Source organism: Rattus norvegicus, chromosome 9 (genome assembly GCF_021556685.1).
Source record: "Rattus norvegicus strain SHRSP/BbbUtx chromosome 9, alternate assembly SHRSP_T2T, whole genome shotgun sequence".
NCBI classification, from domain to species: domain Eukaryota; kingdom Metazoa; phylum Chordata; class Mammalia; order Rodentia; family Muridae; genus Rattus; species Rattus norvegicus.
The window spans coordinates 105,855,211-105,873,103 of NC_141542.1; the positions used below are offsets into that span (position 1 = coordinate 105,855,211).

General features: G+C 47.1%; 1 protein-coding gene across 1 annotated transcript in view; it reads right to left on the reverse strand.

The window, feature by feature from the left end:
- Drc11 (dynein regulatory complex subunit 11) overlaps positions 1–14,268 on the reverse strand; it is a 115,746-nt gene extending 101,478 nt beyond the window's left edge. The window contains exons 1-4 of the mRNA NM_001431271.1: positions 13,997–14,268; positions 5,901–6,225; positions 3,768–3,887; positions 1,335–1,526 (exon numbers count right to left, since the gene is read on the reverse strand). Of these exons, the coding sequence (NP_001418200.1) occupies positions 1,335–1,526; positions 3,768–3,887; positions 5,901–6,225; positions 13,997–14,007 (648 nt within the window). The 5' untranslated portion in view covers positions 14,008–14,268. The remainder of the gene's footprint in view (positions 1–1,334; positions 1,527–3,767; positions 3,888–5,900; positions 6,226–13,996) is intronic.
- Positions 14,269–17,893: the final 3,625 nt, after the last annotated feature.

The window sequence follows — 17,893 nt, forward strand, 5'->3', positions numbered from 1 at the left end:
ATCCTGCTCTCCCTCCCCTCCTCATAGTCCCCTCTCCCCTGACCCCCCTTCCTCCCCAGATCCACTCCTCCTTCATTTCCCTTCAGGAAAGAGCAGGCCTCCCAGTGATATCAACTGAACATGGTATCTGATAAGACTAGGCCCAAAGCCTCAGATAAAGCTGGATGAGGTAGCAAGTTTCTTAAATTTTTATTTTAAAATGTTATGTGTATGAATGTTTTGCCTGCATGTATGCGTACGCAATGCATGGTGCCACAGAGGCAAGAGGAAAGCATCAGATCCCAGGGAACTGAAGCCATACATGGTTGCAAGCTGCCATGTAGGTACTAAGAATTGAACCCAGGTCCTCTGGAAGAGCAACCAGTGCTCTTAACCACTGAGCCATCTCTGCAGCCTCCACACTCGGCAGTTTTAAAGGAGGACAATTATAGAAATGACTCATAGTTGTCTTTGAATCTTACTTGGGAGTCTATAAGAGAAACTTCTAGAAATCAGAAGAGCGAGGCTAGACCTGAGGATAGTACTTCACGGTTTTACAACTAAAACCTTCCAAAGTAATGTGGGGGGTACAGTCCAGGAGCTTCCAAAACCTCTACGACCAAAGCTTAGCTTAAGGTTATGAGGCAGCAAAGAAAGGGATCTGTCTGTCCTTCCCACTGCCTTCTCCCCATCTACCCATGCACAGCTCGGGCAGTGCCCTGCCCTCCAGGCTCTGTGGAATGGCCCTATACTTGCTCTCTTTCAAATTTAGTTCTTATTTGTGCCACATGGATGTAGTCTACACTCTCCACAAGAAACCTTGCCCTCCATTAGGAAAAAGACAGGGTATACTTTAGTAACACCATCTGAGAAGGAAAACCAGTCCCCAAGGGCCCCTCGAGAAAGAATTTCGAGGTTCTAGCCCTTAGTCATGGTGGCTGGAATGTGCTAAGTGGAGAGCTTGTCTTCAAGCCCAGAGGAGCTGCTTCTGCCCTCTCCTTTCTGTAACTGTCTCAGTGTGGATGTGTTTTTTTTTTTTTAAGCCTCATTGTGGATTTACATCTTTGCTAGATTCTAGCAACATTCTTTCCAACAATTACTGGTGCCCTTTTGGAAGTCTTTGAACACAGTGTTCTGCATCTTAAACTTCCTAGTTTACAATAAACAAAATAAAAACAGGACGATGTTCCTCCAGGCTAAGCCAATAAATCTTTGTGGGGTTTACTAACTTAACCCAGCTTTCCTTTAGGTAGGGCTTGGGTTTTGAGTTTCAGCTCGGCCCCAAGGCTGGAGCATGTTGCCCCCCCCCCCCCCCCCCGTTCGTCCGTCCAGAAGCCCCGTCCCCGTGTCCTCACTTTCTGAATCTGGAGCGCCGCCAAGGTGGTGTCTGAGAGTTTGTGTCCCAGCAGCTTCATCTCCCTGGCTCTGCACTCCTGGAGGAAGATCTGCTTCATGAACATCGCCCTGAGGCGGCCCTGCCTTGCCCGCTCGGCTATCTGGATCATTTTAACAGCCTCTTCCAAGGCTATGCTCTTTACGGCGTATTTCTGTGTGCATGGGACACAACCAAAAGAAAAGCAGACAAATCAATGCTGGTCATACATACACGTGAACTGAACCCATGAGATGACTCAGCACGTAGGGGTGCTTGCTGCCAACCGCATGCTGCACCACGACAACGCGACTGCGACCCTGACTTAAAGATAACGTCCCGAGTTTGCCTTCCTGTTGCGGTGATGAACACCATGTTCAGAAGCAACCTGAAGAGTAAGGTCTTCTTTATTCTTTCACTTTATAAGTCATAGCTCAGTATCAAGGGAAACCAAGGCAGGTGTTCAAGACAGGAACTTGAAGCAAACACCACAAAGGTTCACTGCTGACCGGCTTGTTCCCAGACTCATCGTTACTACCTTTCGGTACAGTCTAGTCCTTCTGCTGAGGGATGGTACAACCCCCATTGGGCTGGGCTCTCCTACACCAGCTAGCAATCGAGCAAACGCTCCATACTACTAAGAGAGAGAGAATCAGTTTCTTCCAGGGAAAATTCCCACATAAGATGCCCAATCGCAAGTAGTGATCCTGTTACACATGTACACATGAGCAATGTTAAGTGAACTGAGATTGTATATACATGCACGAACATATAGGATACATTATGTAATATACTATATATTACTATATATACACTATATTTTATATATACTATGTCATTACATATTATATAATGCATATACATGCAGCAATAGTAATTAAAGAAGGGACCATGAATTTGGAAGGGGGCAGGGTCAACAGAAGAGTTTGTGCAAAGTGGTGTAAACACAGGCATCATGTACAAACTTCTCAAAAAATCAAACCAAACCACCACCACCCCCAAAAAAAACTTTTAAAAAGAAAGAAAAAATTCATTTACATGTCCACAGACCAATGTGATGGAGGCAATTTCTCAACCGAAGCTCCCTCTTTCTGTCATGATAAGTTGATAACCAAGGTTAGCTATCACAAATCAGACACAACACTAATTGTCACCTCAGTAGTTTAACTCCATAGTAAGTTAGACCTGAGATGACCCGAAATGTCAATCACATATATGGATTAATGCTGAAAATTCCATCATTTTGATTAATGGGAGAAAAGTCAATGGAAACCAAGCCTTTGAGAAGAAATTTAGATGTACTTCAAGGAAAAGGCTGAAGCTAGTCGAAGACTACCCAGTGACTAAGATATTAAGCCATTCAGAACTATTTACTTCTATATGTGGAAAGGCAGGGGCTAGGGAGGTGACTCAGTTACTCCCGGGGTTGAGGAACTAAGTTCAGATCTCCAGCACTCGACCAGAAAGAGCTGGGTGTGACAATGTGTGTCTGGAACTCCAGTGCAGGGTGTAACCAAGAGGATCCCTGGCACTCAGTGGCCAAATGGTGGGGCCTGGGTCTGGTGGGAGACCTTGCATCAAAATGTAGGGTGGAGAATGTTTGGGGGAGTGCACACATGCATGTGCACGCACACAAATATCCAACCATGATGAATGGCATTAAAACAGAAAATGAGGACTCATGCTGCAGACTGTGTGGTCTTGGATGGGTTATGTAGCCACAGGGCTGGGTGAGTGGTGTGTGGCGTTTTCAGGAGTGCAGAGATACACGAGTAAGAGTCCTTAGAGGCCCATGGAGACCTAAACAGGACCAGAGTGAGGCTACTGTTGTCCTGAAAGCAAGGGAGGAGCCATAGGGGAGTGTGGCTGGGAGAGCCCTGCATGGGTAGAAGCACACTGGCTGCTACATCCAGCTTTACTTGGGATCTGGGGGCTTGACCTCAGGTCCTCCTGTGTGGGTAGCAAACTATGTGCTGAGCTGTCCCCCAGGCCTTTCTTAAGGACTTCCTTTCTCAAGGGGTAACCAGGAAATCCAAATGTCACTCAGAATTCAGGCCAGGATGGAGCTGAGGGCAACTGAGAATGCAGGGTAAGTTGTGAGCTTGTGAATTCTGAACTTGGTGGATTTAGTTTCTGACTTTGCCAGGTGAGTTAGAGGTGAGGAAGGAAACCCCGCTGGTCACTGACTCATTCTTCTGAAGCATTGGTATTTGTTCTTTATTTCTTGAAAGGTGAACCATACCGAATCACTAACAACCGCTCAAACGTTATGCAATCCTGCCTAGACCTCGTATAGCAAGTGGGGAAGGGAGGCGCCTTCCTCAACTTGAAAAGAGAGTAAGCATTTCTTACATAGTTAGGGCACAGAAGAGGAGTTTATGAAATGACAACGAGCACTTCTTAAAAAAATACAAACCACGTCAGGGAGGTTCAATCCACATTCGTCCAAGATCCGAGCGAGGGTCTTCTCTCTCCCTTTTATGACCTCCAGCCTCTCCTTCAGAAAATACCTGGGTATTGGGACATCCAACTGTTGCTGAAGAAGAGAGGAAAAATGGAAGGCCATTCGTTAGGATCCCAGGACTTGAATCCATCCATGGTGGGATGAGCAAATCAATGGCTTGGGGTTAGAGAGAGGGCTCATTGGGAAGATCTGAGTTTAAGGCCAGTTAGTGACATCTGGAAGCATCCTGAGGAACTCACAGGACCAAGGGCAGGAGTGGGATGAAGATGGCTTGCTCCTCCTCCCTTGATTTCCTTCTGGCTGCAACTCTCCTCCCTCTGCTCTTTAGAGTTTCCAGTTAACCAAGACTCCAAAAACTGCCAGCTTGGGGACAAGGTCAGATCAGAGACAGCCACATCAATTTCCTGCTTCAGACTCTCTGAGGGAGGACCTGCCTGCCTGGCACAACTTCCCAGGTCCCTCAGTCTCTGTGATGAGGACATGAGTCCTACCATGTGGACAGCTGGGGGCTGGCCAGGGAAACAACGAGGAGTATGTACTTTGTGAGGGAGTGGCCACAGTGGTCAAGTGTGGAGGATGCTGGATGGCTGGTTTTTCCCAAAGGCAGACACATTCCCAAGGCTTGCTTTTCTGCCATGACACTATTAACAGAACCTAGATGCTACTGATGGCCCAGTGTTCTGGCCCCTGTGTGTCAAAGACATCATATGGCTTGTCTGCCTATCAGTTCCAAGGCTAACGGAACTGATGCTACCCTACAACACAGACTTCCTGGTGATGTCTGGTCCTGTCTCCCCTCTCCTCCCTGTGCACAGTTGGTTTCTCACAGTCACAGCATTTCCTAGTTATAAGGACAGTGAGCACTTGAAGCTCAGGGCATTGGGAATAGCATGGGAAAAGGTGGGGTCCCAGCATGTGAGCCCCCAAACTCTTTAGTCTGTAACCATTTAACAGCCTTGAAATTAGATTTAGAGCTTGATGTCACCTTACTAATTAAATTTAGGAATATGATTCAATAAACATCTATTTCACGTTCGGTCCGCACTGTTCTTCATGCTTTTGCACGGGCAAGCCAAGCACACCTGACTCAATCTGGGTGTTTAACTTATGTTTTTATGAATGTATGAAATGCACATGCAAATTCTGGGATGTTTGGACTCATTCTAATTTCTCTCTTTAGTCTATTCTGATGTCATCAGATAACAGTACAAGAAGAGTCTTCTCCAGAAAGAGAAGTGACCTTTGCAAAAGTCAAAACATTTTAAAAGTGAAGAGGCGTTAGGCTCCATGTAAAAAGACTTTTGCCTTTTTGACTTTACTTCAGGGAAACATCCTTTCAAAACCAAGGGTGAGCTCATAGGGCCCACAGCTGGAAGAAATGAGGTGTTCAGTGGCCTCTGGGAGCACAGCTAGCCAGGATATTAGAGACACGGCAGGCAGATTTCTGTCAGCAAGGAGGAAAAGGCTCTGTGGCAGGGTTTGAGTGACCTCAGGAGGTGCCCCAGCCACCAGGTGGCAGAGAGAGGCTCCTTGGGCAATAAGGAGGGGGCTTCCTTCTGCCATAGCCAAGGAGCAAAGGCCACAGCTGTGAACCTACTGGGTCAGTACTGACCCGAAGCATAGAAAGAGATTCATCCAGCTGGGATCGAGGACTGAGTCATCCAAGGTTACCATCCAGTGATGGGAGAATGACAGAAATCAGAAGAGCATTGTGGATCTAGAGAGTTGGGGCCATGAACCAGAGAAAATGGGCGAGTTTAGGCTATGGAGTATTTGAGAGGGCCAGTCTCTTCCATTTCAACCATCTTGACAGTGTGGCAATTCTGGGATGACAGGACCTCAGGGTCAAACAGACCCGGGGGCTGTGCACAAACTGGTCAGCATAGACAAGGAAGCAACCAGCGCTTGCCTCATGATGCTTGCCTCATAATGGTTGGGTTTGAGCAAAGAGAACATTCGGGCTTTTAACTTAACATGGTCGTCACATTTGAACCTGGCTAAGAAGTCTGCAGACAATGGGACACAGCCCTATATATCTTATTTACAACAAAAATCTAGTGAGGAAAACAGTAACAGAACACTCACAGGAGACAGCTTCATGTCCTGTAGGATATCATCAAAATAATGGAACTCTGTCATTTCCAGCTCCACCATCTCGTTCTTCAGTTCCAGGATGCGACCCATCACTCCATCCAGGATCTTTCGGATTAGCATGCGTTTCTGTGGATGGACTATCTGGTCATAGACGTTCTCCATATTCCTGAAGATCTGAACATACTTTATGTAGAAGGTGGCTAACATCTGAAAGACTAGGACCTTGTTTTTTTGTGGTTCGGTCATCTTCTGAGACTCTTTGTCAAGCAGAGAATTGAGGGCTTCTTGGGTCTGGTGCCACATGTTATTGTACATTCTGAGGGAAGACACAGAGTTTAGACAACCTCACGGATAAACTCTTTCCACTGGGCACATTTGGCACCACTGACAGAACACGCAGGGCAGGGGTGAGCTCAGGACATGGTAAGCGGCTGGAAGGCTCGCTGGACAGCTTATGGTGTTTTGAAATGCTTGTGTGTTTTTGGGTTTTGTTCTGAAAAACCATTGCTACGATTAGTAAACAGTTTCAAAAGCATCTTCATGAATAATATCACTGCTCTTCAGCCTGTCTGTGGAATCAGTGTTACTATACTAATTTAAATAATAAAATAATCTATATACAGAGCAACTAACCTATTTAAGTGTATATGTTGTATATATTATGGGAAGGGTACACTGGAACTACCATTTTGGAAAGCAATTCCGCGCTACATTGTAACGTTAGCCGTGTGCAGACTCTGTGGATAAAGCTACATCCCAGAGAAACTTGTGACTCTGTATCAAGTTTGATTGTAGTAATATAATTTTTTCCTGTGCTAAGGTAAGAATTCAGTGCTTTGTGCATGTTAGGTGTTCTACCACTGAACTATATCCCTAGCTGTTGGGGGTTGGTCATGTGTACTGTATATTTAGATAGTGATTTTTGTGCTCAGACTTCTGGTTACAGTTTGGACAATGGCATGGTCAAGCATCTCTGGTCTCAACGATATGTAAAAGTTGTTTTCAATAGTCCCTGATTGATTAATAAAGAGCTGATCGGTCTCTGACCAGGCAGGAGAGGACAACAGAGGTGGGACATTGGATCCCAGGTAGAGAGAAAACAGCAGAAAGAGAGGAAAGGTGCGGAGCGGTCATGTGGAGACACCAGGAGGACTCTCCATCAGGATACACACGGAGCAGAACACACCAGAACAAGACTCAAATGGAAAGCAATGGAACATTTATCTGGGCATTAACTGCCTAATTGAGTTAGAATACTACAGTTTGTTATTAAAAATACCAGGTCTTGTATCTTTTATTCAAGAGCTATATGGGCTAAAGTGGGCATAGAGAATCCTGCAGATATTTGGAGGCAAAGGGGGTGTAGCAACCCCCCCCCATATGACTATACCTAGTCCTTTAGATTCTTGGTGTGTGTGCATGTGTGTGAGATAACAGGTCAACCTCCAGTGTCATTTCTCAGGACACAAACACTTTACTTCTTGAGACAAGTTCTCACTGGCCTTAGAATTCACCTGGTAGGCTAGACTGGGTGACCACTAAGTCCCAGGGATCCCCCTTTTTCTGCCGCCTAAGTGCTGAGATTATAAGAGTGTGACATCATCATACTCGGCTCTTTAAAAAAAATAAACCAACAAAGAATTCACAGCTGAGGAATGCCGAATGGCTGAGAAACACCTAAAGAAATGTTCAACATCTTTAGTCATAAGGGAAATGCAAATCAAAACAACCCTGAGATTTCACCTCATACCAGTGAGAATGGCTAAGATCAAAAACTCAGGGGACAACAGATGCTGGTGAGGATGTGGAGAAAGAGAAACACTCCTCCATTGTTGGTGGGATTGCAAACTGGTACAACCATTCTGGAAATCAGTCTGGAGGATCCTCAGAAAATTGGACATTGAACTGCCTGAGGATCCAGCTATACCTCTCTTGGGCATATACCCAAAAGATGCCCCAACATATAAAAAAGACACGTGCTCCACTATGTTCATCGCAGCCTTATTTATATTAGCCAGAAGCTGGAAAGAACCCAGATGCCCTTCAACAGAGGAATGGATACAGAAAATGTGGTACATCTACACAATGGAATATTACTCAGCTATCAAAAACAATGACTTTATGAAATTCGTGGGCAAATGGTTGGAACTGGAAAACATCATCCTGAGTGAGCTAACCCAATCACAGAAAGACATACATGGTATGCACTCATTGATAAGTGGCTATTAGCCCAAATGCTTGAATTACCCTAGATGCCTAGAACAAACGAAACTCAAGACGGATGATCAAAATGCGAATGCTTCACTCCTTCTTTAAAAGGGGAACAAGAATACCCTTGGCAGGGAAGGGAGAGGCAAAGATTAAAACAGAGACTGAAGGAACACCCATTCAGAGCCTGCCCCACATGTGGCCCATACATATACAGCCACCCAATTAGACAAGATGGATGAAGCAAAGAAATGCAGACCGACAGGAGCCGGATGTAGATCGCTCCTGAGAGACACAGCCAGAATACAGCAAATACAGAGGCGAATGCCAGCAGCAAACCACTGAACTGAGAATAGGACCCCCGTTGAAGGAATCAGAGAAAGAACTGGAAGAGCTTGAAGGGGCTCGAGACCCCATATGTACAACAATGCCAAGCAACCAGAGCTTCCAGGGACTAAGCCACTACCTAAAGACTATACATGGACTGACCCTGGACTCTGACCTCATAGGTAGCAATGAATATCCTAGTAAGAGCACCAGTGGAAGGGGAAGCCCTGGGTCCTGCTAAGACTGAACCCCCAGTGAACTAGACTGGTGGGGGGAGGGCGGCAATGGGGGGAGGGTTGGGAGGGGAACACCCATAAGGAAGGGGAGGGGGGAGGGGGGATGTTTGCCCAGATACCGGGAAAGGGAATAACACTCGAAATGTATATAAGAAATACTCAAGTTAATAAAAAAAAATAAACCAAATTGGGTCCGTATGCTTGTGAGGCAAACACTTTACTGGCTGAACTATCTCTTCAGCTTAATATTAAACAATACAAATATAAAAAGCAAAAAACTGAGGCCGATGGCTCAGTGGTTAAGAGCATTAGTTGCCCTTGCAGAGAATTCAGTTTCAGCACCCAAATGGCGGCTCACAGCCATCTGTAACTCCTGTTCCAGGAGATCTGATGCCCACTTCTGCCCTCAGTAGGCACTGCATGGAAATGGTACATATAGATTAGAGATAGCGATAAAGATAGAGATATGGACGTGATGTCAAAACACTAACACACATAAAAATTTAAATATAAAAAAATGGCAAAAGTCTAGGGACGGCCCACTGATGAGAGGCAAGTAACTGCAGTGTAGTCACCAAAGTGACTGTGTCACACGGCAGTGAGAACGTGTGAATGAGCCATAGTTAAAGACATCAGTTGCTGCCCTTACGACCATAACAGCATTTGAGGAGCAAGGGTTTGATGGGGTCTGTGCCTGTTGGGTCCTTTTGCCTCACTTTACTGGGAGTTGTCTATATAATCAGAAGTTCATTGTATGAGTGTGTGAAATGCTGACTGTTTCATGCCCCTCCTGAGGAAGGGGGCAGCTGAAGGCTGGGGGGCATCATTCACCAAAGGGGCTATGGGGGCACCATCCGGTCCCCTTTCTGTCTCTCGATAGTTTTGTCATTAGATTTGCTCAACATGCCTGTTCAGAGATTCCCCCTATCCAATATTTTGCTTTTTAATAATATATACACTTAAGAATTAAGGCTGAAAATAACTGAATGCCACGGGTGTCTGGGCAGAGGCTTCTCTGGAGAGGGTGGTGGCCCTGTCCCCTTATTGAGAAGCCAGAGTCTTGAGCCTTTGACTCCTGTGTAGCTCTAGCCTGGACAACTCCCAGGTATCCTAGTACCTGGTTTCCAGCTACCTGCTTACATGTGTCATTTTCTGCTGGACACGGAGTCTCCTGGCCTCCTGTTTCCTAGAATGTCTAAGGGAGGGAGCTGGGAGTCACATGGATTGATAGAGCCCTACAATCAAAACTACTTTTCAGTCTCTTCAAAAGCACTAGGGCTTCCCCTCTTTCAGGGGAGCTCTGGCTTTGGTTCAGCTCCCTGACTCCCTCACATCCATCTCTCTCCCTCTTCAGTTTTCCTCATGGTTCTTGCCAGATGTTCAGGTACTGTTCGTCCTCAAGAGTTCACAGTCTTTCAAGTTCCTTACTGTCAAGAGAAACAACTTAAGGAGCTGTGTGTGTGTGTGTGTGTGTGAATATTCATATTTAACCACTTGGTTTTGATGGCATCCTAGTAGCAGCAGTAAGCTCTACTCCCAGGTTTTCACCCCACCCCAAACTCTTCCTCAGAATTGTTGCTCTACAACCCCCTGTGCCAATAAACTGCAGTGGCCATTGACTGATGCCCTGATGGCCAGTGTGGCTTCCATCTTCCTGGCCCAATGTTAGATGAGTCTCTAGATGTGAGAAGGTTTTCAAAGCTATGGTTATAATGATATAATGGTGACGATGATGGCGATAGTAATGATCGTCACGCTGATGGTGACGATGGTGGTTGGTGGTGGTTATGGTCATGATTGGTGCTGATGATTATGATGGTGGTTGATGGTGGTGATGGTGGTGGAAGGCGGTTGATTGTGGGGATGGTCATGATGCTGGTTGATGGTGATGGTCATGATGCTGGTGATGGTAATCATTATGCTGGTGATGGTGGCTGATGATGGTGGTGGTGGTCATGATAGTAGTAATACCGTGATGATGGTGGTGTGATAGCGGTGATAGAAATGGCATGTAAATGATTGCTCTGGCTTATATACGAGGAAACCAAAGCATTCAGAAGCTATCCCTCAAGTCACAGATTCGAGGGCAGATGCCATGCCTTGTGGTTCTGGTCCCAGAGCTCATTGTCTGCCTGCTAAGCTTTATACTTTCTGTTTGTCAGGAAGAAAGCAAACACGGGCAGTAACCAGGCACAGACGCAAGGCTACCATGAGAAGCAAAGACTGTGTGAGTCCCAGATGGTAGCTCTTCCTGCCTCCCATCCCACTGAGGTAGGCAGGTGAGTGTGTGCATCTGTGGTATGCAAGCACTGTGCTTCCCCAAACTCAACAACCACTAGAGAAAGACGGCCTGCTTGGTAGCTCCTCACAGAACAGGACGGGACTGCCAGGAGATCAGAGCTCTGACTACTACAGGACATCTCCCTCCCTACGAACTTAGTGGCTGATGGTAGGTATTACTAACACAAACAACATGAGTAAAAGAGAAAGAAAGAGTTGACAAAAATATATTTTCAAAACACTGCACTGTGTAAATGGCTTAACCTCCAAATGCAAGGAAACCATGACAGTAAATGACATCCATTAAAACAGAAAGGTTGCAAGGCTCAGGCAACACCTACATAAATGAAGGGCAGAGAAAAAGAGAGAAACCCCAGCCATATCTCAGTTCAAATAAAAGGTGTTAAAGAATACTGGGGGCTACACAGATCTAGCTGAGGAAGATTCTAGAATGCAGAAATTGAGAACAAATAAATATATTTAATATGTACAAGAACAGGGACTGAGAGTAAGTACAATTTTAATGGAATGGAATAAACAGTGAAGGATGAAAGGCAACTGTCTTGGCAATTTATCTATTACCATAACAAACCATGACCAAAATAACTTAGAAGAGGATTTAATCTGATGATCATGGCTCCAGAGGGCTAGGGTCCATGACTGTCATGGCAGAGAGTATAACTGGAGATAGGGAGCCAGGTGCTGGAGCAGGAGCCAAGAGTAAGGAAGAAGGAAGAAGGAAGCAGATGAACTAACCGGGAATGCTATGAGCTTTTGAAACCTCGAAGCCCATCCCCAGTGACACGCCCCCTCCAAGGCCACACCCCCTAATCCTTCCCAAACAGTTCCACTAATGGGAACATATGTTCAGATATATGAGCCTATGGAGGCCGTTCTTATTTAAACAAGCACAGCAGCTTATACTTCAAATTGCTTGTCCCCACAGCAAGCACTGTAAGGAGGCTGTCTCCCACCAGTGAGGGTGGGCAGCTTCACCTCACTAAGACCCATATGCATCAAGAGACTCAAGCTTCCAAAATGGGATTCCCCAGATGCCCTAATGGAGTAGAGTTGCAGGGTGACTGGATGTTGTGATCAGCCAGGCGGGGAGATGCTGCCAGGTAGGCTCTTGTAGGGTCTGTGCCCTCCATGGAGTCTATGCTCATGGCAGACTGGCCATAGCTGTAACACTGAGTCAAAGACACTCCTGCTGACTGGAGCCCCACAGGTCCTCCCTCTGGCCTGAAACTTCTTTCTTCCTCACATGCACCTTTCAAGGACCCTACGGGCACTGTTCTGCTTGAAGAGAAATGTGGAGTGCTAGGTGAGCCTGTGGATTCCGTGTCTTGGCCCGATTTCTTCACCACTGAACATGGTTCCATCTCTTTCTGACAGGCCCATTCCTTGGAGACTGGCTTCCTGCCTTGATCCCTTCCATGTATCTACAGCCACACTCCACCACTCTGGCCTGCCAGGGACCTAACAACCATGCCTCGGCCACACTGGCCTGTGGAGTGTTGGCCTCCCTCATAGCCCTGGGGTGGCATGAACTCGCACACCATCCTTGCAGTGTCTGGTCCTTCTGCTCATGCGGGGCCCGTGATGATGATGTAAGATGAGGCACAGCAAGGCGCTAATCAAGAGCATCGTGGAGACACATTTCACAAGGCACCAGAAACCCTGCTTCACGGGTGCAAGGCTGCAACGGCTTTAGTACTGGGTAATCTTTTGTTTTGTTTTGTTTAGGTTTATTTTGTATATGTAAGTACACTGATAACACTGTCGCTGTCCTCCGACACACCAGAAAAGGGCATCAGATCCCATTACAGATGTTTATGAGCCACGACGTGGTTGCTGGGAATGGAACTCAGGACCTCTGGAAGAGCAGTCAGAGCTCTTAACCACTGAGCCATCTCTCCAGCCCCGTAAACAGAGTTTTTCCAATCAAGACTCCCTGCCTCCCCTGTCCTCTGTCATGGCAACCGCCCCATCCACTTCCACTGTGGGAAACTCTCAGGCCTTCACTGCACCAGCTCCCTTCTCCTGTCTCCAGAATGATCTTCCTGACCCATCACTCCATGGTCAGTTACGAGCAAGGACCTTAGGCTGTTAATTTGACTTCCATTCTTGCCGTAGACTCACCCTAGGAGCACTGGACAGAGCCAGTTATCCCACCAGACACCATTTTCCCATGGAGGGAGGGGCTTTGGATCCTTCTCTGTGTCAGCTCTTCTTCCTGCTGACCCGGGCTTGCCCTCTTACTTACACTTGTTCTGTGTCTCGTATGGGCCATCTTGGGTCCACACTGTCAAGTTCCTACTTCAGCTCCATGAAGCAAAGGAGCTGACATTCAACAGCCTTCCTTCCACTTCCCCAGGCCTCAGTCTGCTCTCCCCACACCCCACACCTCACCTCCAGGCTTAGGTTTCCTGAAAGTCAGTACTGGAAAGCTGGGGCTGGAGCTGTGGTAGGTAGCTGTTGTGTATTGATGCTGTGAGCCGCTGTCCTGTGCTGTGCTGACAGATGTCTCTTCAACAATATGGAGACAGTACTCAGAGCTACAGCTTTACAGGGTGGCTGTGACCATGGCTGGCCCTGAAACTTTACTCCAGCCAAGCCATCGGACATGCTCCAAACGTGGAGTGACTGCAGAGCTAAGTACACAGGATGGGGACAGGACACGCAGGGCAACATCCTGGAGGACAGGGCTGGGAAATATAGCATTGATGCTTTCCCCCAGATTTTTCTGGAATTCGATTTAGGGGCTGGGGTTCTCACAAGCAACCCCTTCATGATTGATAGAAGAGCCACCCCTGTCACCCAGAACATGGGATGAAGGCCTGGAGGTGCTCCTCTGGGGAAGAAGGGAAACACTCCAGTGTTCCTAGCCAAGACATGGAGAGTTATTCCTGCGGAATATTGGCCTTGATAAATGATAAAAAGGAGGAGAGAGGAGGGAGAGTAGAGGAGGGGAAAAGGCAGAAGTCATTCTGTCCAGACCACCCCAGGCTAACGCAGTAGTAAACCACCACTTACAGGTTCGACATGGCTGGCCTCTTTCCGTCTTTCCTTCACCCACAGGAAAGCTTTTCCTTGGCCTCTAAAGGCTGGCTGACTGCCAACGTTGGGGGAACACCCCCAGAGGTTTTCGGAGGTTGAGGGTTCCTCTGGAGGGAGGGACAGGGACGGAGGACAGCCTGTCTCTTAGGGGTAGGTAAGGCTTGACAGGGTGGGTCACCCTGCCACCACCCTCCGGGAGCGCAGGCACAGACTGGGGTTCCCTCGCTTTGGTTGCTGCCTCTGGCTCTGGAACCCCACTTCTCCCACTAGAGCGGCTCCAGGGGGCCCTAGCAACGGGGACTCTACTTCTGCGCAGTTCCTGCATGCGTTTCCCGTTTCCGTGGCAACTGCAAGGAAGGGCACGTGAGGAGCTGGGGGCGGGGCAGGTTCTGCAGCCGATCGGATGGGGAGGAGCTAAGTCAGGCTCTCCAGGTCCTGCTGGCCACGCCTCCACCTGGCTCTGCCTAGAGCCTTGGGCTTTCAGATTCAGAGTTGGTGCTGCAAGTCAAGCACTCTGGCAAGCACAGAGGCAGGCACTCCAAAAAGCGGAGGTGCTCTGTGTATGTGGGCCGTTAGCGACCCGCAAGGAGGCTTTCTTTCCTGCTTCTTAGTCTTCAACCTTAGTTAATGTTGAAATTTCCTGGCAAACTTTAGAAAAAGTCTGCAGTTCCCAAACCGGACAATGGAGAGAGACAGGATTCTGGGAGAGAGGAAAATGTGGGGGAAAGCAGAGAGAGGGTAGAGGAGGGCAAAGAGAACCAACGCAGAAAGCAACAGACCCAGAATACAGACCCTTTGCACCATTACTGAGGGAGGGAACAAAGGTGGAACAAACCTCTCCCTAACCTGGTAGCAATGTGGACCCCCAACTAGAAGCCGCAATAGAGACCTGATCTATGCCAGGCCCAGTTCCCAAAGTCTTGTGGGGAAAGCAGCCAGGCAGACAACACACCAAGTGTCTCAGGGATGCTCTTTGATTAAAAACGTTCAACAGAGAAAGGAATTAGGAAACGCTGAGAAAGGCCAGGTGCAACTCAGAGTGTCCTGACCTCGAGGAAGCCTGAGTCAGCCATAGTGACTGTGGCTGGATAAGATGGAGACCTGTGGGTGGCTAAAAAGGGTTAGCTGATGTTCCTGGGCATGGGGGGTGGGAGAAGGGCTTCTAGGGCTGTGGAGATTGGTAAATTACTTGGGGCAGAAATATGCAGACCTGTCTTCTGATCCCTAGCACCCATGGGAAAAAGCCAGGTTCTGTGACATACATCTCTGATGTCTGTGCAGACAAGAGGATCCCTGGGGTGAACTGACAGCTATTCTAGTCTGTTCTATAAGCTCTAGGCTTAGGGATAGATTCTGTCTCAAAAAAAATGAGGTGGAGAGCAGTTGGGGAAGAAACCTGATGTTGATTTTGGCCTTTATATCCTACCCCCAACACAGGGCAATATAAAGAGATCTAAGATTTTATATATATAAGAGAATGTATAAGAACATATATATGAAAAAATATATAAGGACCTGTATATATATACATATATACATATACACATATACAATATACAATATACACATACACATATATACACATATACATATACACATATACATATACACATATGCATATATACATATATGCATGCACATACATATATCATACATATACATTTATACATGCTTATATGTATACATATATACATATATACATATACACATATACAATAACAATATACACATACACATATATACACATATACATATACACATATACATATACACATATACATATATACATATATGCATGCACATACATATATCATATATACATTTATACATGCTTATATATACATATATACATACATATATAATATATAATATACATATATACAGAACACAGCAAGAACATATATATCTATATATACATACACACATACATATATATAATATATACATATATATATAATATATATGTTCTTGCTGTGTTCTGGGAGAACCAAGAGGGAGCAAGACAACCCCAAGAGCCATGCTGGCTCTCAGCAACAAATGCTTTTATTGTCAAATAGAAAGTGCAAAGGTCCTGAGGGAGAAAAGGACCCACACTAGTAGTCTCTAGTAGGAAAGCCATGAGAACCATAACTAGCATGTTAAATGTAAATAGAGAACACAGCTTAGTTATAAGGGCACGCATAAACTGCCTTGATTCACCTGCATTCCCAGGCAGAGAGAACTCTGTCAGCACTCAGCTGGCAGAGGGCAGTGCCAGCAGCTGTATGAAGCCAATGCTAGTCAAGTGTGAGCTCTTCAAAAGTCAAGTGCTTGAGGATGGTGGTCAGAGAGCCGAAGAATGCATGCACTTCTGACTTCAATGCTAGGGTCTCAAGCACAGCCTTGGGACATTGGCCATCATCTCACTGGACAGCTATGCAAGGTGGAAACTGAGGGCCAGAGGGTGTAAGGAACTAGTTTCAAGGACACACTCAAATGGACACTGGAGTCCATGTATATCACTAGCTGTTTAGTCTTAGAGAACCACATGAAGTTTCCCACCTTGTACGGATGGGAACTAATACACCTTTCCTGATGACACCCTTGAGAAGACAGGTGATTACATGCCAGGCCCTAAGTTGTCTCGACGAGGGGACAAACAGCTGAAGTGGGCACCAACACTTGTCTTGGTTACAGTTTTGGGTTTCCGGGAGACCAAAGCAGTGGGTTCCCAGCTACTCACGTGTCCGGGAAACCTGCCACTGCTAGCTGAGGGGACAACGCAGGGAGTCCACCGCATCCTCAGCCTTTGGTAATTTATGCAGCCTTGGCATCTGTCTGCCAAGCTCATTGTCAATCACTTCTTAGTGTGTTCAGGGCACATAGGTATCTGTCTATGCTGCCCTCTGAGAAGCCAGATAGCACAGCAGACAGAGACACTTCACTGGGGTGAATGGCCTTCATGGAGTTTGGGAAAGACCGGCCATTGGGGAACTGCAGGCTGTGGAGGTCCATTTGAGCTACGCTTGCATGTAATGCTGAAAGGTGATCTGTGGAGGAGTGTCAACAGCTCAGAGGTCAGAGAGGCCCAGCGGGGCCCAGCCATCCCTGGAAGTCTAGAGGTGGCTGTGTCCCTGGGGGATTAACCTCCTCCTTGGCGTGCAAAGGCTCTGCTGGCCCTTGCAGCATGACTTATCTCTGAGAGTCTAGGCTCCTGAGCACCCAGGCCAGCCACACTCATAATGGAGCATACAGAGAACTGCCATTCCTCTTCCTGCATGCAAGCTCTGCTGGCCTCTGTCCAGCCTCTGCAAGGGGAGCAGTTTTCTGTATGGTTAAACTCCCATGCTGGCCTCCCTTACGTCTTCCTGACCACAGTTGGTAGATTGTGGTGGCTTTCCTCTGCCTGTGTCCTTTGAACAGAAAACAAGGCTGCCACCTCCCCGAGAAGGAACAGTAGGCACTTTGTCTCATCCAGAGCCCTTCTTGCACCTCCTGTCCGTCTATTCCTGGGTGACTGCTGTACCCTGGTGTTTCATGGGTTGCTCATGGCCAGGGGAACCATCAGCCTGCAATGTCATCTATCACAAAGTGGCCCATCATCCTATCAAAGGTCCCTGTGGCCTCTCAAATCTAACCAGTGCCCCTGATGAAAATACTCCCCCTGCCAAAGCCAAGGAACCCTCAGAGCATCTCAGTCAAAAGGCACAGCGTGTGTCAATCAACAGTCACTAGCCCCGCCCTATCCCAGCTGTCCTGTCCTCAGCTGTTCCCTGAGGTGAGGACAGGGGCAGGTGCTGCTGACTCATGGCTCTGTCTTTGTAGTCAGAGCAGCATCCACGAGGCCAGAACCACAGGCCTGGATCTTCCTGTTGCCCTGATGCATTTGTGGAG